Source organism: Oncorhynchus masou, chromosome 3, assembly GCF_036934945.1.
Source record: "Oncorhynchus masou masou isolate Uvic2021 chromosome 3, UVic_Omas_1.1, whole genome shotgun sequence".
NCBI lineage: Eukaryota > Metazoa > Chordata > Actinopteri > Salmoniformes > Salmonidae > Oncorhynchus > Oncorhynchus masou.
Genome location: NC_088214.1, coordinates 4,485,353 through 4,508,280, shown reverse-complemented (window position 1 = coordinate 4,508,280; position 22,928 = coordinate 4,485,353). Strand labels below are relative to the sequence as shown.

The following is a 22,928-nucleotide window of genomic DNA, read 5'->3' as shown; positions in this document are numbered from 1 at the left end:
TTTTCTTATTCTATTGTATTTTCATTGATCTATAGCAGTGTGTGATTAGGGTTACAAACCATGGGTGTTCCTATTACAAACCATGGGTGCTCCTATTACAAACCATGGGTGATCCTATTACAAACCATGGGTGCTCCTATTACAAATCATGGGTGCTCCTATTACAAACCATGGGTGCTCCTATTACAAATCATGGGTGTTCCTATTACAAACCATGGGTGATCCTATTACAAACCATGGGTGCTCCTATTACAAACCATGGGTGCTCCTATTACAAACCATGGGTGTTCCTATTACAAATCATGGGTGTTCCTATTACAAACCATGGGTGCTCCTATTACAAACCATGGATGCTCCTATTACAAACCATGGGTGCTCCTATTACAAATCATGGGTGCTCCTATTACAAACCATGGGTGCTCCTATTACAAATCATGGGTGTTCCTATTACAAACCATGGGTGCTCCTATTACAAACCATGGGTGCTCCTATTACAAACCATGGGTGCTCCTATTACAAACCATGGGTGTTCCTATTACAAATCATGGGTGTTCCTATTACAAACCATGGGTGCTCCTATTACAAACCATGGGTGCTCCTATTACAAACCATGGGTGCTCCTATTACAAACCATGGGTGCCCCTATTACAAACCATGGGTGCTCCTATTACAAACCATGGGTGCTCCTATTACAAACCATGGGTGCTCCTATTACAAATCATGGGTGCTCCTATTACAAACCATGGGTGCTCCTATTACAAACCATGGGTGCTCCTATTACAAACCATGGGTGCCCCTATTACAAACCATGGGTGCTCCTATTACAAACCATGGATGCTCCTATTACAAACCATGGGTGCTCCTATTACAAACCATGGGTGCTCCTATTACAAACCATGGGTGCCCCTATTACAAACCATGGGTGCTCCTATTACAAACCATGGGTGCCCCTATTACAAACCATGGGTGCTCCTATTACAAACCATGGGTGCCCCTATTACAAACCATGGGTGCTCCTATTACAAACCATGGGTGCCCCTATTACAAATCATGGGTGCTCCTATTACAAACCATGGGTGCTCCTATTCCTTATTTGCAGCTATAATTGAGCATGGTTTATTATAAGTGATAGTAACAGTGGGGAATCCATCCTCTTGCTAGGATCAATATCATCACAGCAAAATCCCACTGGGCAAAAAAAACAAAAACAACAACTGGTTGAAACAACTCTGTTTCCTTTCAACAAAACAATTCGATGCGATGCCGTTTAATCGCCGTGGAAAACGGATTCAATTAGCAAAAACATATGGGCATTTAGAATGTTTTTCCCAGCATTCCTTTAGCCTAAATCATGTTGAAATGTTTTTCCCAGCATTCCTTTAGCCTAAATCATGTTGAAATGTTTTTCCCAGCATTCCTTTAGCCTAAATCATGTTGAAATGTTTTTCCCAGCATTCCTTTAGCCTAAATCATGTTGAAATGTTTTTCCCAGCATTCCTTTAGCCTAAATCATGTTGAAATGTTTTTCCCAGCATTCCTTTAGCCTAAATCATGTTGAAATGTTTTTCCCAGCATTCCTTTAGCCTAAATCATGTTGAAATGTTTTTCCCAGCATTCCTTTAGCCTAAATCATGTTGAAATGTTTTTCCCAGCATTCCTTTAGCCTAAATCATGTTGAAATGTTTTTCCCAGCATTCCTTTAGCCTAAATCATGTTGAAATGTTTTGTTGCTTTCACATTGAATTTACGTTAGTTGACAACCCGACCAAATGTAAATCACAACTAGATGTTGAGCTGACGTCGGTTCCCAGTGGAATATCCACTGGGAAGACATTCAATTCATATCAGAGCATTGATCGTTGATCGTTGGCTATCCTGTGGTGTTTTCGGGCTGTAGTCCTGTCAGGTTTAGTCATAACAAAACACTGCACTACACCACAGTACATTACACTATACTACAGTACACCACATTACAGTACACTACACTACACTATACTACAGTACACCACATTACAGTACACTACACTACACTATACTACAGTACACCACATTACAGTACACTACACTACAGTACACCACATTACAGTACACTACACCACAGTACACTACACTACACTACACTACAGTACACTACACTATACTACAGTACATTACACTACATGACAGTACATTAGTCACTATAGTGCACACTGGTCACGGCACTACACTACAGACAGGGACAGACAGGGACAGATAGGAACAGGTTGGCAGGGAACAGACAGGGACAGATAGGAACAGACAGGGACAGACGGGGACAGACGGACAGACAGGGACAGGGTGGCAGGGAACAGACAGGGACAGACAGGGACAGACAGGGACAGATAGGAACAGGTTGGCAGGGAACAGACAGGGACAGATAGGAACAGACAGGGACAGACGGGGACAGACGGACAGACAGGGACAGGTTGGCAGGGAACAGACAGGGACAGACAGGGACAGACAGGGACAGACAGGGACAGACAGGGACAGACAGGGAACACTACAGGGACAGATACTGACAGGTAGAGACAGACATGGACAGACAGGGACAGGTAGGCAGGGAACAGACAGGGACAGACAGGGACAGACAGGGACAGACAGGGACAGGTTGGCAGGGAACAGACAGGGACAGACAGGGACAGACAGGGACAGACAGGGACAGGTTGGCAGGGAACAGATAGGAACAGACAGGGACAGACGGGGACAGACAGACAGACAGGGACAGACAGGGACAGACAGGGACAGACAGGGACAGACAGGGACAGACAGGGAACAGACAGGGACAGATAGTGACAGGTAGAGACAGACAGGGACAGATAGGAACAGGTTGGCAGGGAACAGACAGGGACAGACAGGGACAGACAGGGACAGACAGGGACAGACAGGGACAGACAGGGAACAGACAGGGACAGATAGTGACAGGTAGAGACAGACAGGGACAGATAGGAACAGGTTGGCAGGGAACAGACAGGGACAGATAGGAACAGACAGGGACAGACGGGGACAGACGGACAGACAGGGACAGATAGTGACAGGTAGAGACAGACATGGACAGACAGGGAACAGACAGGGAACAGACAGGGACAGATAGTGACAGGTAGAGACAGACATGGACAGACAGGGAACAGACAGGGACAGATAGTGACAGGTAGAGACAGACATGGACAGACAGGGACAGACAGGGCACAGACAGGGACAGACAGGGACAGATAGGAACAGACAGGGACAGACGGGGACAGACGGACAGACAGGGACAGGTTGGCAGGGAACAGACAGGGACAGACAGGGACAGACAGGGACAGACAGGGACAGACAGGGAACAGACAGGGACAGATAGTGACAGGTAGAGACAGACATGGACAGACAGGGACAGGTTGGCAGGGAACAGACAGGGACAGACAGGGACAGACAGGGACAGACAGGGACAGGTTGACAGGGACAGACAGGGACAGACAGGGACAGACAGGGACAGACAGGGACAGACAGGGACAGGTTGGCAGGGAACAGATAGGAACAGACAGGGACAGACGGGGACAGACAGACAGACAGGGACAGACAGGGACAGACAGGGACAGACAGGGACAGACAGGGACAGACAGGGACAGATAGTGACAGGTAGAGACAGACAGGGACAGACAGGGACAGATAGGAACAGACAGGGACAGATAGTGACAGGTAGAGACAGACATGGACAGACAGGGACAGATAGGGACAGACAGGGACAGACAGGAACAGACAGGGACAGACAGGGACAGATAGTGACAGGTAGAGACAGACAGGGACAGACAGGGACAGATAGGAACAGGTTGGCAGGGAACAGACAGGGACAGACAGGGACAGACAGGGAACAGACAGGGACAGATAGTGACAGGTAGAGACAGACATGGACAGACAGGGACAGATAGGGACAGACAGGGACAGACAGGGACAGACAGGGACAGATAGTGACAGGTAGAGACAGACAGGGACAGACAGGGACAGATAGGAACAGGTTGGCAGGGAACAGACAGGGACAGACAGGGAACAGACAGGGACAGACGGGGACAGACGGACAGACAGGGACAGGTTGGCAGGGAACAGACAGGGACAGACAGGGACAGACAGGGAACAGACAGGGACAGATAGTGACAGGTAGAGACAGACATGGACAGACAGGGAACAGACAAGGAACAGACAGGGACAGATAGTGACAGGTAGAGACAGACATGGACAGACAGGGAACAGACAGGGACAGATAGTGACAGGTAGAGACAGACATGGACAGACAGGGACAGACAGGGACAGATAGTGACAGGTAGAGACAGACAGGGACAGACAGGGAACAGACAGGGACAGATAGTGACAGGTAGAGACAGACATGGACAGACAGGGAACAGACAGGGAACAGACAGGGACAGATAGTGACAGGTAGAGACAGACATGGACAGACAGGGAACAGACAGGGAACAGACAGGGACAGATAGTGACAGGTAGAGACAGACATGGACAGACAGGGAACAGACAGGGACAGATAGTGACAGGTAGAGACAGACATGGACAGACAGGGAACAGACAGGGACAGATAGTGACAGGTAGAGACAGACATGGACAGACAGGGAACAGACAGGGACAGATAGTGACAGACAGGGACAGATAGAGACAGACATGGACAGACAGGGAACAGACAGGGAACAGACAGGGACAGATAGTGACAGGTAGAGACAGACATGGACAGACAGGGACAGACAGGGACAGACAGGGACAGACAGGGACAGATAGTGACAGACAGGGACAGATAGTGACAGACAGGGACAGACAGGGACAGACAGGGACAGACAGGAACAGATAGGGACAGACAGGGACAGATAGTGACAGACAGGGACAGACAGGGACAGATAGTGACAGACAGGGACAGATAGTGACAGACAGGGACAGACAGGGACAGACAGGGACAGATAGTGACAGACAGGGACAGACAGGGACAGATAGTGACAGACAGGGACAGATAGTGACAGACAGGGACAGACAGGGACAGACAGGGACAGACAGGAACAGATAGGGACAGACAGGGACAGATAGTGACAGACAGGGACAGACAGGGACAGATAGTGACAGACAGGGACAGATAGTGACAGACAGGGACAGACAGGGACAGACAGGGACAGATAGTGATAGTGACAGACAGAGTTTTTCCTAGCCACCGTGCTTCTACACCTGCATTGTTTGATGTTTGGGGTTTTAGGATGGGTTTCTGTACAGCACTTTGAGATATCAGCTGATGTAAAATAAGGGCTTTATAAATACATTTGATTTGATAGGGACAGATAGTGACAGGGAGGGAGAGGACAACGGCCCCGTGATCAGTTGGAGAGGTGGTGCTTTGGCATGGACTGAAAAGCTGGTCTACTACAAGCAGATCAACATGCTGTAATTGGTCACATCTCTCTCCAGGGCCCCAGCGGAGAGACACGGGGAGAAGGGAGAGATAGTTCTTATATGAATGTGATAACCATGCTGATATCTCTCTCCAGGGCCCCAGAGGAGAGACAGGGGAGAAGGGAGAGTCAGGACCACCTGGAGCTGCTGGACCTGCAGGGGCCCGCGGACCCGGAGGAGACGATGGCCCCAAAGGCAACCCTGTGAGTCACATATAACCAAACTTTATTCATTCCACTCTTAGAAATAAAGTTGCTTTCTAGAACCTAAAAGAGTAGTTTGGCTGTCCCCATAGGAGTACCCTTTGAAAAACCCTTTTTGTTTCCAGGTATAACCCTTTAGCTTCCAGGTAGAAACATTTGGCTTCCAGGTAGAACCATTTTGGGCTCCATGTAGAACCCTTTCCAAAGAGGGTTCTCCCTACCCATGTTTGTGAAGCTAACTAGTGCTGTTGTTTTAGTGTTTGTTGTATGATTCCAGCTAAACCAGATATTGTATTCTCTCTCTCTCTCTCTGTCTCTCTCTCTCTCTCTCTCTCTCTCTCTCTCTCTCTCTGTCTCTCTGTCTCTCTGTGTTTGTTTCTGTCTGTAGGGTCCCGTAGGCTTCCCTGGAGACCCTGGTCCCCCTGGAGAGCCTGGAGTTGGTGTAAGTACTACGCGGATATATAAAGGGAATGACATGAAGCATCACAGGAGGGAAGCTAGGCAGAGACCTCTTAGGCAGTATAAGTTGAAATCATTGAATTGTAACATTAGATTATGCTAGTAGCTAGTACTGTACTGTGTCAGGTAGTACTGTAGCTAGTACTGTACTGTGTCAGGTAGTACTGTAGCTAGTACTGTACTGTGCCAGGTAGTACTGTAGCTAGTACTGTACTGTGCCAGGTAGTACTGTAGCTAGTACTGTACTGTGCCAGGTAGTACTGTAGCTAGTACTGTAGCTAGTACTGTACTGTGTCAGGTAGTACTGTAGCTAGTACTGTACTGTGTCAGGTAGTACTGTAGCTAGTACTGTACTGTGCCAGGTAGTACTGTAGCTAGTACTGTAGCTAGTACTGTACTGTGTCAGGTAGAACTGTAGCTAGTACTGTACTGTGTCAGGTAGTACTGTAGCTAGTACTGTACTGTGTCAGGTAGCACTGTAGCTAGTACTGTACTGTGTCAGGTAGTACTGTAGCGAGTACTGTACTGTGTCAGGTAGTACTGTAGCTTGTACTGTACTGTGTCAGGTAGTACTGTAGCTCGTACTGTACTGTGTCAGGTAGTACTGTAGCTAGTACTGTAGCTAGTACTGTACTGTGTCAGGTAGTACTGTAGCTAGTACTGTACTGTATCAGGTAGTACTGTAGCTAGTACTGTACTGTGTCAGGTAGTACTGTAGCTAGTACTGTACTGTATCAGGTAGTACTGTAGCTAGTACTGTACTGTGTCAGGTAGTACTGTAGCTAGTACTGTACTGTGTCAGGTAGTACTGTAGCTTGTACTGTACTGTGTCAGGTAGTACTGTAGCTAGTACTGTAGCTAGTACTGTACTGTATCAGGTAGTACTGTAGCTAGTACTGTACTGTGTCAGGTAGTACTGTAGCTCGTACTGTACTGTGTCAGGTAGTACTGTAGCTAGTAATGTAGCTAGTACTGTACTTTATCAGGTAGTACTATAGCTAGTACTGTACTGTGTCAGGTAGTACTGTAGCTAGTACTGTACTGTGTCAGGTAGTACTGTAGCTAGTACTGTAGCTAGTACTGTACTGTGTCAGGTAGTACTGTAGCTAGTACTGTAGCTAGTACTGTACTGTGTCAGGTAGTACTGTAGCTAGTACTGTTATATCAGGTTAGAAAGTAATAGTACCCTGACTTGTCTTTCTGTTGTATCTCTTCAGGGATTGGATGGCTTGGCTGGAGACAAGGGAGATGACGGCGAGGCCGGTCAGCCTGTAGGTTCACTGTTGTTGTTGTTGATGTTGCTGCTGTTGTTGTTGATGTTGTTGTTGATGATATGGCTGTTGTTGATGTTTTTGGTGTTGCTGTTGTTGTTGATGTTGGTGTTTGTGTTGGTGTTGATGTTGGTGTTGTTGTTGATTATGTTGTTGTTGTTGATGGTGTTGTTGTTGTTGATGTCGGCGGCAGTGTCGTCATTGTTATTCTAACTGGTCTTTTGTGTTTCAGGGTCCATCTGGTCCTTCTGGAGAAGCCGGGCCTCCAGGACCCCCCGGCAAGAGGGTGAGTGTCCCCGACAGGGTTCCGACTTGGGTCTCCTGCACACCACAAGCCTGTGTTAGCCCTCTGAGCTAAACGCCTAAGCATTCATTCACAGAGCTAACACAAGGTCACCTGTTTCAGGCAAGGTTACTTGTCACCATCCCAAATGAATAGCTGTTGCCGAAATGAAATATTAGATACAATGCATTACAATACAGATGTGATTTCCACTTGTTGAACGAACAAGTCTCTGGACAAGCCAGCGTTCAGAGACGGTTGAAGAATAGATTTGTTTTTAGAATAGACTATATTGACCTGTTTTAGTTTGACTGACGGTGACATGAAAAGGAATTAACACTGAAGTATCAAGATGTCATTACTGCTCGCTGTCCACATGAGATTAGGGATGCATCGCAAAGGGCACACTATTCCCTATTTAGTGCACTACTATTGACCAGAGCCCATAAGTAGTACACTATATAAGGAATAGGGTGCCATTTGAGATGTGTTTCTTGCCAACGTATCACTTTTACAACCTGGCCCGTCTACCTTTAATGGAGAGCAGTAACGCGCTATAAACCACTGCACCAATGCTGTCAAATAATGACGGGTTGGTACTGCATGTTGCCAACAATAATGTGTGTCCCAAATGGCACCCTATTCCCTATATAGTGCACTACTTCTGACCAGAGCCCTATGGCACCCTATTCCCTATATAGTGCACTACTTCTGACCAGAGCCCTGTGGCACCCTATTCCCTATATAGTGCACTACTTCTGACCAGAGCCCTATGGCACCCTATTGCCTATATAGTGCACTACTTTAGACCAGAGCCCTATGGCACCCTATTGCCTATATAGTGCACTACTTTAGACCAGAGCCCTATGGAACCCTATTCCTTACGTAGTGCACTAATTCTGACCAGACCCCTATGGCACCCTATTCCCTACATAGTGCACTACTTTTGACCATGGCCCCATAGGTAGTCCATCGTATAGTGGATAGGATGATATTTGGGACTCAAGCCTTAACTTTTTCTTTTAAATGTAAAGTTAATTTTAAGTCAAAGTCAATTGGAACATACTGGCGTTAGTTGGAGAAGGGGGTTACTACACCATCAAATCAAAGTGTTTCTGTACGGTTCTACATTCAGTGTAAAGGTGTTCCTTCACCTCGTCATGATTTATAACGATGGCTCACAGACAAAGTGCCACGTTCTAAATATGTATGGTGTTAAAACGCCACCGACTTACAGTCCCAATATGTTGATGCACTATGATATATATTCTACAGAAGCGATATTAAACTCAGCTTGTCAGCAACACTGGGGGCTAATGGGGAGGTACAGTCATAGATGTACAGTTGAAGACGGGAGTTGACATACACTTAGGTTGGAGTCATTAAAACTGGTGTATCAACCACTCCACAAATGTATTGTCGGTTAGGACATCTACTTTGTGCACGACACAAGTCATTTTTCAAACAATTGTTTACAGACAGATTATTTCACTTATATGTATCACAATTCCAGTGGGTCAGAAGTTTACATACACTAAGTGGACTGTGTCTTTCAAACAGCTTTGAAAATTCCAGAAAATTATGTCATGGCTTTAGAAGCTTCTGATAATTTGGGTCAATTGGAGGTGTACCTGTGGATGTATTTCAAGGCCTACCTTCAAACTCAGTGCCTCTTTGCTTGACATCATGGGAAAATCAAAAGAAATCACCCAAGACCTCAGAAAAATAATTGTAGACCTTCAAAAGTCTGGTTCATCCTTGGGAGCAATTTCCAAACGCCTGAAGGTACCATGTTCATCTGTACAAACAATAGTACGCAAGTATAAACATCATGGGACCACGCAGCCATCCTGAGCTCAGGAAGGAGACACGTTCTGTCTCCTAGAGATTAATGTACTTTGGTGCGAAAAGTGAAAATCAATCCCAGAACAACAGCAAAGGACCTTGTGAAGATGCTGGAGGAAACAGGTACAAAAGTATCTATATCCACAGTAAAACGAGTCCCATATCAGATCACCTGAAAGGCCGCTCAGCAAGGAAGAAGCCACTGCAAACCTGACTCCGTTACACCAGCTCTGTCAGGAGGAATGGGCCAAAATTCACCCAATTTATTGTGGGAATCTTGTGGAAGGCTACCCGAAACGTTTGACCCAAGTAAAATAAAAATTGAAGGCAATGCTACCAAATACTAATTGAGTGTATGTAAACTTCTGACCCACTGGGAATGTGATGAAAGAAATAAAAGCTGAAGTAAATCATTATCTCTACTATTATTCTGACACTTCACATTCTTAAAATAAAGTGGTGATCCTAACTGACCTAAGACAGGGCATTTATACTAGGATTAAATGTCAGGAATTGTGAAAAACTGAGTTTAAATGTATTTGGCTAAGGTGTACCTGTATGTCAATTTCAGACTTCAACTCTATATGCTTTAAAGAGCTGATCCATCATCAGCCATGGCGTTAGCCAGAGCTTTAGCCATAGCGTTAGCTATAGCTTTAGCCAGAGCTTTAGCCATAGCATTAGCCAGAGCTTTAGCCATAGCATTAGCCAGAGCTTTAGCCATAGCATTAGCCATAGCATTAGCCAGCGCTTTAGCCAGAGCTTTAGCCATAGCGTTAGCTATAGCGTTAGCCAGAGCATTAGCCATAGCGTACCCCACTTTAGCCATGTGTTCATTCTGTTTATTCTCAGGCCATTCTAGAAATTTCACCAGTTAATCCTATGTTCAATGGGAAGTTATGTGGGATTTCGAGGGATCTTCTGTGTAGATTTATATAAATTAGATATAGGTCTGCAGGTCATTGAAGCACACTGAAGCTCAACTGAGTTATAATAACACACACATTGATGCCCATAACCCACATCATGGTTTAGATAGTCTCCTTCATCAGTTTATGGTTACTGATGCTCAACCACAACCTGCTTCTAAGGCAGTTATTCCGATCCTTTAGCTGTACTGCCAGTAGACTATAGTCCAATTTACTGTAGCTTTGTCCCTATCTGACCTACAGAACGCTGGCTCCGCTTCTAGTCAAGGTTGTTGACCTTATCGACCAGTTATCATGAATAGTTATTAAGTCGGTTCTAAAGGTATACTAAACCATTTAGACTGTTTTAGCCATCTATGATTAAAATACGTTGTAAACTGTATACCAAGCTGATGAGTGGGGCCTTTTTCCTCCCCAGGGACCCATTGGACCAGCCGGTACTGAGGGAAGACAAGGAGAGAAGGGATCTAAGGTAAGACACAAATGCACGCACACACACACACATTTAAATTCAAACAGAAGTGTAGGATTAGAGTTGATGTGATGGAGACAGGCGAAAGCCTCTCAGAACTGGTCTGGTCTGTCAAAGCTGGCTTCTAATTGGTTGTCACAATGGTTTAATCCTCCAACCCCTTCATCCGATCTGATGGTAAATCCATGGATCTCCAATCCTCCGTGTCTGTTCTCATGGCTGATGGTATCTGGTGACTGAGTTTAGGCTCTGTGTGATTGTTGTAATTCCCAAATGCTTTTGAATGGTGTTCTCTTTTGAGGGTGAATAGGACCCAATACTGTTTTTTTCACCTTTACTGAACCAGGTAGGCCGGTTGAGAACAAGTTCTCATTTACAACTGCGACCAGGGCCAAGATAAAGCAAAGCAGTGCGACACAAACAACAACAACAGAGTTACACAAACAACAACAACAGAGTTATACAAACAAACATAAAGTCAATAACACAATAGAAATAAATACATATTTAACCTTTATTTAACTAGGCAAGTCTGTTGAGAACAAATTCTTACTTACAATGACGGCCTAGGAACAGTGGGTTAACTGCCTGTTCAGGGGCAGAACTATAGCTTTGTACCTTGTCATTGGGGATATGAACTTTCAACCTTCCGGTTACTAGTCCAACGCTCTAACCACTAGGCTACCCTGTCACCCATTTACAGTGTGTGCAAATGAGGTAAGATTAGGAAGGTAATAAATAGGCCGTAGTTGCGAAGTAATTGCAACTTAGCAATTAAACACTGGAGTGATAGAGGAGCAGAAGATGAATGTGCAAGTCGAGATACTGGGGTGCAAAGGAGAAACAATACTGAGAATATCCTCTTGAGAAATTCGGTTCTCTTACCCGTTTTGAGCCAGTTTCATGTTTTTTAATGTTAGCTATGTGTCGTCAATTGCAATCAACTTTATTCAACTGTTTTTTGTGTGTTTTTTTTAAACTAGGCAAGTCAGTTAAGAACAAATTCTTATTTACAATGACGGCTTACCAAAATCAAAAGAAAAAAACACGTCTCGACAAGAGAGACAACACGACATAAAGAGAGACCTAAGACAACATTATGGTAGCAACACAACATGACAACAACATGGTAGCAACACAACCTGGTACAAACATTATTGGGCACAGACAACACCACAAAGGGCAAGAAGGTAGAGACAACAATACATCGCACGAAGCAGCCACAACTGTCTGTAAGAGTGTCCATGTTTGAGTCTTTGAATGAAGAGATGTATGAAGGATGAAGAGTGTTTTTTGCAGCTCATTCCAGTGACTAGCTGCAGCGAACTGAAAGTCAACTGTACTCAACTGTAGTCAATGATATTTAATTATATTTACCTATATTCAACTGTATTCAACAGTTTTCCCCACTTCATAACTCTAATTTATAGATATATCTCTTTTCTATACCTATAAGTGTAGTGTAGGGATCCAAATGGATTTTAAAGTGTCTTATTTCTCTGGTCATCAGGCTATATAACGTAACCCTGGAATGGAGTCATGCTCAATTTATTTGAATGTTGCTACTGTGTGGCTCCTCGATGAGGTTGAAGGTATTGATACAGTGTATTACAGGGTGAGGCTGAAGGTATTGATACAGTGTATTACAGGGTGAGACTGAAGGTATTGATACAGTGTATTACAGGGTGAGGTTGAAGGTATTGATACAGTGTATTACAGGGTGAGACTGAAGGTATTGATACAGTGTATAACAGGGTGAGGTTGAAGGTATTGATACAGTGTATTACAGGGTGAGGCTGAAGGTATTGATACAGTGTATTACAGGGTGAGGTTGAAGGTATTGATACAGTGTATTACAGGGTGAGGTTGAAGGTATTGATACAGTGTATTACAGGGTGAGGCTGAAGGTATTGATACAGTGTTACAGTGTATTACAGGGTGAGGCTGAAGGTATTGATACAGTGTATTACAGGGTGAGGCTGAAGGTATTGATACAGTGTATTACAGGGTGAGACTGAAGGTATTGATACAGTGTATTACAGGGTGAGACTGAAGGTATTGATACAGTGTATTACAGGGTGAGGCTGAAGGTATTGATACAGTGTATTGCAGGGTGAGGCTGAAGGTATTGATACAGTGTATTGCAGGGTGAGGCTGAAGGTATTGATACAGTGTATTACAGGGTGAAACTGAAGGTATTGATACAGTGTATTACAGGGTGAGGCTGAAGGTATTGATATAGAATGTTGTGATTGTGTATTGCAGGGTGAGGCTGGAGCCGAGGGGCCTGATGGTCAGACTGGACCTGTCGGACCCCAGGGGCCCTCTGGTAAACCCGGACCCGATGGCCTGCGTGGAATCCCCGGCCCTGTTGTGAGTTAACTAGCTATAGATGGTCTGCTGTACTTTAGCTACACGTTACACTGTCACTGTTGTAACTAGCTAGATTATAGACTAATCTGTTTCCTATACATTATCTCTACGTTATCAAGGTTAAATAATGCGATGAAGGTTTCATATGATAATGATAATGAAACGGATATAGTTATGGATTTAGTTATGGATAATGTAATGGTATAGTTATGGATATGGTTATGGATAATGTAATGAATATAGTTATGGATAATGTAATGGATATGGTCATGGATAATGTAATGGATATAGTTATGGATAATGTAATGATAATGGATAATGTAATTGGTATAGTTATGGTAATGGGTAATGTAATGTGTATAGTTATGGATAATGTAATGGTAATGGATAATGTAATGGATATAGTTATGGATAATGTCATGGTACTTGATAATGTAACAGATGTAGTCATGGATAATGTAATGGTAATGGGTAATGTAATGCATATAGTTATGGATAATGTAATGGTAATGGATAATGTAATGGATATATTTATGGATAATGTAATGGCAATGGATAATGCAATGTATGTAGTTAATGATAATGTGATGGTAATGGATAATGTATTGGATATAGTTAATAATAATGCAACGGTAATGGATAATGCAATGTGTATAGTTATGGATAATGTAATGGCAATGGATAATGTAATGGATATAGTTATGGATAATGTAATGGTAATGGATGATGTAATGGGTATAGTTATGGATAATGTAATGGCAATGGATAATGCAATGTATATAGTTATGGATAATGCAATGGTAATGGATAATGTAATGTATATGGTTATGGATCATGTAATGGATAATGTAATGGATATAGTTATGGATAATGTAATGGTAATGGATAATGCAATGTATATAGTTATGGATAATGTAATGTATTTAGTTATGGATCATGTAATGGATAATGTAATGGATATAGTTATGGATAATGCAACGGTAATGGATAACGTAATGGATATAGTTATGGATAATGTAATGTATTGGTAATGGATAATGTAATGGATATAGTTATGGATAATGTAATGGCATAATGGATAATGTAATGGCATAATGGATAATGTAATGGATATAGTTATGGATAATGTAATGGATGTTTTGATACATATTCTAAGGGTGAACAAGGACTTCCGGGTGCCTCTGGAATGGACGGACCCCCTGGACCTCTGGTAAGAGATAATATCTCATATATTTAAATTTTTCATATCCTATTTTCTTGCCGCAATTATAATGCCATGATACAATTTTTCCAGGCATCAATGGTTCTAAAATGTCTGTGTGTGTGTGTGTGTGTGTGTGTGTGTGTGTGTGTGTGTGTGTGTGTGTGTGTGTGTGTGTGTGTGTGTGTGTGTGTGTGTGTGTGTGTGTGTGTGTGTGTGTGTGTGTGTGTGTGTGTGAACAGTAAGTAAAAGGCCCTCAGATGTACTTTGACAAACTTTAACAAACTGATTCATGAGAGGAGTTCTCTCTCTTTACAGGGGCCCCCTGGTCTCGCTGGTCTGAAAGGAACTGCTGGGGGCAAAGGAGAAAAGGTATGACTGAGAATGTTCTCTCTCTCATATATATATATATCACTATCTCTGTCTCTCTGTCTCTGTCTCTGTCTCTCTCTCTCATATATATATATATCACTATCTCTGTCTGTCTGTCTCTCATATATATATATATCACTATCTCTGTCTGTCTGTCTCTCATATATATATATCACTATCTCTGTCTCTCATTCTCATATATATATATCACTATCTCTGTCTCTCTCTCATATATATATATCACTATCTCTGTCTCTCTGTCTCATATATATATATATATCACTATCTCTGTCTGTCTCTCTCTCATATATATATATATCACTATCTCTGTGTCTCTCTCTCATATATATATATATCACTATCTCTGTCTCTCATTCTCATATATATATATATATCACTATCTCTGTGTCTCTCTCTCATATATATATATATCACTATCTCTGTGTCTCTCTCTCTCTCTCTCTCATATATATATATATATATATATCACTATCTCTGTCTCTCTCTGTCTCTCTCTCTCATATATATATATCACTATCTCTGTCTGTCTCTCTCTCTATATATATATATATATATATCACTATCTCTGTCTGTCTGTCTCTCATATATATATATATATATCACTATCTCTGTCTGTCTCTCTCATATATATATATATCACTATCTCTGTCTCTCTCTCTCTCAAAAATATATATATATCACTATCTCTCTCTGTCTCTCTCTCATATATATATATATATATATATCTCACTATCTCTGTCTCTCTCTCTCATATATATATATATATATATCACTATCTCTGTCTGTCTCTCTCTCATATATATATATATCACTATCTCTGTGTCTCTCTCTCATATATATATATATATAACTATCTCTGTGTCTCTCTCTCATATATATATATATCACTATCTCTGTGTCTCATTCTCATATATATATATATATCACTATCTCTGTCTCTGTCTCACTATCTATATATATATATATCACTATCTCTGTCTCTCTCTCATATATATATATATATCACTATCTCTGTCTCTCTCTCATATATATATATATATCACTATCTCTGTGTCTCTCTCTCATGTATATATATCACTATCTCTGTGTCTCTCTCTCATATATATATATATCACTATCTCTGTGTCTCTCTCTCATATATATACATATCACTATCTCTGTGTCTCTCTCTCATATATATATATCACTATCTCTGTGTCTCTCTCTCATATATATATATATATCACTATCTCTGTGTCTCTCTCTCATATATATATATATATATATCACTATCTCTGTGTCTCTCTCTCATATATATATATATATATATATATCACTATCTCTGTGTCTCTCTCTCATATATATATATATCACTATCTCTGTGTCTCATTCTCATATATATATATATCACTATCTCTGTGTCTCTGTCTCACTGTCTCATATATATATATCACTATCTCTGTGTCTCTCTCTCATATATATATATATCACTATCTATGTGTCTCTGTCTCACTGTCTCATATATATATATCACTATCTCTGTGTCTCTCTCTCATATATATATATATCATTATCTCTGTGTCTCATTCTCATATATATATATATATCACTATCTCTGTGTCTCATTCTCATATATATATATATCACTATCTCTGTGTCTCTGTCTCACTGTCTCATATATATATATATCACTATCTCTGTCTCTCTCTCTCTCTCTCTCTCATATATATATATATATATATCACTATCTCTGTCTCTCTCTGTCTCTCTCTCTCATATATATATATCACTATCTCTGTCTGTCTCTGTCTCATATATATATATATACTATATGTATATATCTGTCTCTATATCTATATATATATATATATATATCACTATCTCTGTCTGTCTCTCTCATATATATATATATCACTATCTCTGTCTCTCTCTCTCTCTCTCTCTCATATATATATCACTATCTCTGTCTGTCTCTCTCTCATATATATATATATATATATATATATATATCACTATCTCTGTGTCTCTCTCTCATATATATATATATATATATCACTATCTCTGTCTGTCTCTCTCTCATATATATATATATATATCACTATCTCTGTGTCTCTCTCTCATATATATATATATATAAACTATCTCTGTGTCTCTCTCTCATATATATATATATCACTATCTCTGTGTCTCATTCTCATATATATATATATATCACTATCTCTGTGTCTCTCTCTCATATATATATATATATATCACTATCTCTGTGTCTCTCTCTCATATATATATATATCACTATCTCTGTGTCTCTCTCTCATATATATATATATATCACTATCTCTGTGTCTCTCTCTCATATATATATATATATATATCACTATCTCTGTGTCTCTCTCTCATATATATATATATCACTATCTCTGTGTCTCTCTCTCATATATATATATATCACTATCTCTGTGTCTCTCTCTCATATATATATATCACTATCTCTGTGTCTCTCTCTCATATATATATATATATCACTATCTCTGTGTCTCTCTCTCATATATATATATATATATATCACTATCTCTGTGTCTCTCTCTCATATATATATATATATATATATATCACTATCTCTGTGTCTCTCTCTCATATATATATATATCACTATCTCTGTGTCTCATTCTCATATATATATATATCACTATCTCTGTGTCTCTGTCTCACTGTCTCATATATATATATCACTATCTCTGTGTCTCTCTCTATATATATATATATATCACTATCTGTGTCTCTCTGTCTCACTGTCTCATATATATATATCACTATCTCTGTGTCTCTCTCTCATATATATATATATCATTATCTCTGTGTCTCATTCTCATATATATATATATATCACTATCTCTGTGTCTCATTCTCATATATATATATATCACTATCTCTGTGTCTCTGTCTCACTGTCTCATATATATATATATCACTATCTCTGTGTCTCTCTCTCATATATATATATATATCACTATCTCTGTGTCTCTGTCTCACTGTCTCATATATATATATCACTATCTCTTTCTCTCTGTCTCACTGTCTCATATATATATATATATCTCTGTCTCTCACTATATATATATATCACTATCTCTTTCTCTCTGTCTCACTGTCTCATATATATATATATCACTATCTCTGTCTCTCACTCTCATATATATATATATCACTATCTCTGTCTCTCACTCTCATATATATATATATATATATCACTATCTCTTTCTCACTGTCTCATATATATATATATATACTATCTCTATATATATATATCTATATATATATATATATATATATATATATATATCTACTATATATATATATATATATATATATCTGTATATATATATATATATATATATATATACTATCTCTATCTCTTTCTCTCACTCTCATATATATATATATATATATATATATCTGTGTATATATATATATATATATCACTATCTCTGTGTCTCTCTGTCTCACTGTCTCATATATATATATCACTATCTCTGTCTCTCACTCTCATATATATATATATATATATATATATATATATATATCACTATCTCTGTGTCTCTCTCTCATATATATATATATATATATATATATATATATATATATATCACTATCTCTGTCTCTCACTCTCTATCACTATCTCTGTCTCTCACTCTCTCTCTCATTTCTATATCACTATCTCTGTCTCTCACTCTCATATATATATATATATCACTATCTCTGTCTCTCATTCTCATATATATATATATATATCACTATCTCTGTCTCTCTCTCTGTCTCTCTCTCTGTATCTCTGTCTCTCTCTCTCTCTCATTTATATATACCTGTCTCTGTCTCTCTCCCTCTCGCTCTCTTCCTCTCTCTCTCTCTCTCTTTTCCTCTATCTCTGTCTCTCTCTCTCATATATATATATATCTATCTCTGTCTCTCTCTCTCATATATATATATATATATATATATGTATATATATATATCTCTGTCTCTCTCTCATATATATATATATATCACTATCGCTGTCTCTCTCTCTCTCATATACAGTGGGGCAAAAAGTATTTAGTCAGCCACCAATTGTGCAATTTCTCCCACTTAAAAAGATGAGAGAGGCCTGAAATTCTTCTTCTTCTTCTTCTTTAAGAGGCTCCTCTGTCCTCCACTCGTTACCTGTATTAATGGCACCAGTTTGAACTTGTTATTAGTATAAAAGACACCTGTCCACAACCTCAAACAGTCACACTCCAATCTCCACTATGGCCAAGACCAAAGAGCTGTCAAAGGACACCAGAAACAAAATTGTAGACCTGTACCAGGCTGGGAAGACTGAATCTTCAATAGGTAAGCAGCTTGGTTTGAAGAAATCAACTGTGGGAGCAATTATTAGGAAATAGAAGACATACGAGACCACTGATAATCTCCCTCGATCTGGGGCTCCACACAAGATCTCACCCCGTGGGGTCAAAATGGTCACAAGAACGGTGAGCAAAAATCCCAAAACCACACGGGGGGACCTAGTGAATGACCTGCAGAGAGCTGGGACCAAAGTAACAAAGCCTACCATCAGTAACACACTACGCCGCCAGGGACTCAAATCCTGCAATGCCAGACGTGTCCCCCTGCTTAAGCCAGTACATGTCCAGGCCCGTCTGAAGTTTGCTAGAGAGCATTTGGATGATCCAGAAGAAGATTGGGAGAATGTCATATGGTCAGATGAAACCAAAGTATAACTTTTTGGTAAAAACTCAACTCGTCGTGTTTGGAGGACAAAGAATGCTGAGTTGCATCCAAAGTTCTTTGGATGCAACTCAGCAATCTTTGTCCTCCAAACACGACCTACTGTGAAGCATGGGGGTGGAAGCATCATGCTTTGGGACTGTTTTTCTGCAAAGGGACCAGGACGACTGATCCGTGTAAAGTGATGAAAGAATGAATGAGGCCATGTATCGTGAGATTTTGAGTGAAAACCTCCTTCCATCAGCAAGGGCATTGAAGATGAAACGTGGCTGGGTCTTTCAGCATGGCAGGCTTCGTAAGAAGCATTTCAAGGTCCTGGAGTGGCCTAGTCATCTCCAGATCTCAACCCCATAGAAAATCTTTGGAGGGAGTTGAAAGTCTGTGTTGCCCAGCAACAGCCCCAAAACATCACTGCTCTAGAGGAGATCTGCATGGAGGAATGGGCCAAAATACCAGCAACAGTGTGTGAAAACCTTGTGAAGACTTACAGAAAACGTTTGACCTCTGTCATTGCCAACAAAGGGTATATAACAAAGTATTGAGAAACTTTTGTTATTGACCAAATACTTATTTTCCACCATAATTTGCCAAAAAATTCATAAAAAATCCTACAAGGTGATTTTCTTGATTTTTTTTCCTCATTTTGTCTGTCATAGTTGAAGAGTACCTATGATGAAAATTACAGGCCTCTCTCATCTTTTTAAGTGGGAGAACTTGCACAATTGGTGGCTGACTAAATACTTTTTTGCCCCACTGTATATATATCACTACCTCTGTCTCTCTCTCTCTCTCTTTCTCTCTCTCTGTCTCTCTCTCTCATATATATATATCACTCTCTCTCTCATATATATATATATATCTCTACCTCTCTCTCTCACTCTTGCTCTCTCTCTCTCTCTCTCTCCCTCTCTCTCACTCTTGCTCTCTCTCTCACTCTCTCTTTCTCTATCCCTGCCTCTTATCTCTCTATTTCAAAGTCAACTCTGTTTTTGTGATTTCATGTGGTCATTAAATAAATATATAAGAACTATAATATAATCTGTTTAATGATCATTGGTTTGTAGCCAGCAAGCAGCAGTATAGCCCAGTAGGGACCGAAGGCCGGCTAGAACTCCAATTACAGCAGCCGATACGAGACAGACGACCACTGTTAAATTTGACAACACTTTAAATAGACTAATCATTTACGTTGGTAACAAAGACAGTGTTTTGACCATCAAAGACAAGGCCTGGAATAGTTGTTCCTTTGTCTCCTTCATAAACATTCTAATGATGTTGCCAGGTCGAGAATTGAATCAACATAATTTTACTTGCCATGACTTTAACAACAGATGGTTAGAGCAAAGTTTCACGTCAACAAAATGTCCAAGTTCGTTTAGGATATTTCGATGACTGACAACCAAAAAGTAAGGGTGGTTCACACACAAAACAACATACATTATTTCAGAAATGCCTTTTTTCTTGCTTGATGGATCACTACACTGAGTGTACAAAACATTAGGGACATCTGTACAAAACATTAGGGACACCTGTACAAAACATTAGGGACACCTGTACAAAACATTAGGGACACCTGTACAAAACATCAGGGACACCTGTACAAAACATTAGGGACACCTGTACAAAACATTAGGGACACCTTCCCCTTTTGCCGTCCGAACGGCCTCAAATGGTCAGGGACTCTACAAGATGTCGAAAGCCTTCCACAGGGATGCTCACTCACATTGACTAAAATGCTTCCCACAGTTGTGTCCAGTTGGCTGGATGTCCTTCGGGTGGTGGACCGTTCTTGATACACACGGGAAAACTGTTGGAAAAAACTAGCAGAGTTGCAGTTCATCGACACAAACCGATGCACTTGACTCCTACTACCGTTCCCTGTTCAAAGCCACTTAAATATTTCTCTCACCCTCTCTCCTTCCCTCTCCCTCCCTTCCCCTCTCTCTCTCTCTCCATCCTTCCCTCTCTCACTCTCTGTCCTCCAGGGTCACCCAGGTCTGATTGGTCTGATTGGGCCGCCTGGTGAGTTCGGAGAGAAGGGAGACAGAGGCCTGCCTGGACCCCAGGGAACTGGTGGAGGCAAAGGAGACACTGTATGTGACTGATATGTTTACGACTCATTTATTTAATAGTTACTAGTTCATTTGCTAATGTATAAGCTGTCTTTAAACCATCTGTAAACGGCTTATAAAACCATTGATATAGTATAAAACTCATTTGGTTGATGTTACTGTGAAGCGTCGCCTCATTGGTATTGTATTGTGTCTCTGTAGGGTGTTGGTGGTCCTTCCGGTCCTCTTGGTCCTCCCGGACCTCCTGGTATTCCTGTGAGTTAATCAGGAAATTATCTCCTCGTCAACAGACCTCTTCGGCAAAATTTATTCAGCAAATTTTTTTATCAAACGTCTGTAGAATTTCATTGACCCAGTGTCACTATTGTTATATGGTGTTATTGTTCCACTTTGTGTCTCTCTTTAAACCATCTTCTCATATCAAAACATCTTCATTGTCAACCACTTCATCATGTTCCTAGTCTTATCGTTCGCTTTGTGTCTCTCTTTAAAACATCTTCATTGTCTACCACTTCATCATGTTCCTAGTCTTATCGTTCGCTTTGTGTCTCTCTTTAAACATCTTCATTGTCTACCACTTCATCATGTTCCTAGTCTTATCGTTCGCTTTGTGTCTCTCTTTAAAACATCTTCATTGTCTACCACTTCATCATGTTCCTAGTCGTTCACTTTGTGTCTCTGTTTTTCTAGGGACCTGTGGGCTCTAAGGGGTCCAAGGGATCGTCAGTAAGTTCCGTTCATTAGATGACTAACCAAAGACACTAACATCTCATATATGACTGGTGTGATAACTTCCGTGTGTAATGATGTGCCCTGTGTTTTATTTTGTTAGGGTGGAGCTGGCCAGAAAGGAGACACTGGTGTGATTGGACCACCCGGAGCTCCTGTAAGTCAACAATTTGTCTCTCTAAGATGATCTCATGATTATCCATTTTGATATTTACCTTTTTCCTGCCTCTGATTGGCCGTTGGCCTTGACCCCTGCCATCTATAACATCCAACCAGGGTCCTCCTGGTGACATCATCCAGCCGCTGCCCATCCAGCAGGCGAGCAGGAAGAACAGACGCCAGGCGGAGTACGACGGCGTGCAGGGCGACGAGGCGGGAGGCATGGCAGACTACGGCATGGAGGCCACAGCGGACGTGGAGGACGTGTTCGGGTCCCTGAATAACTTGAAGCAGGACATCGAGAGGATGAAGTTCCCCATGGGAACACAGGACAACCCTGCCAGGACCTGTAACGACCTGCAC

General features: G+C 41.1%; 1 protein-coding gene across 1 annotated transcript in view; it reads left to right on the top strand.

Moving 5' to 3' along the window:
- The window catches only part of LOC135509089 (collagen alpha-1(XI) chain-like), a 189,211-nt gene that overhangs the window by 161,221 nt on the left and 5,062 nt on the right, over window positions 1-22,928 (top strand). The window contains 13 exon segments of the mRNA XM_064929414.1: window positions 5,529-5,636; window positions 6,025-6,078; window positions 7,313-7,366; window positions 7,599-7,652; window positions 10,842-10,895; window positions 13,161-13,268; window positions 14,425-14,478; window positions 14,788-14,841; window positions 21,591-21,698; window positions 21,879-21,932; window positions 22,368-22,403; window positions 22,510-22,563; window positions 22,683-22,928. The exon segment at window positions 22,683-22,928 is cut by the window's right edge and continues 25 nt beyond it. Of these exon segments, the coding sequence (XP_064785486.1) occupies window positions 5,529-5,636; window positions 6,025-6,078; window positions 7,313-7,366; window positions 7,599-7,652; window positions 10,842-10,895; window positions 13,161-13,268; window positions 14,425-14,478; window positions 14,788-14,841; window positions 21,591-21,698; window positions 21,879-21,932; window positions 22,368-22,403; window positions 22,510-22,563; window positions 22,683-22,928 (1,038 nt within the window).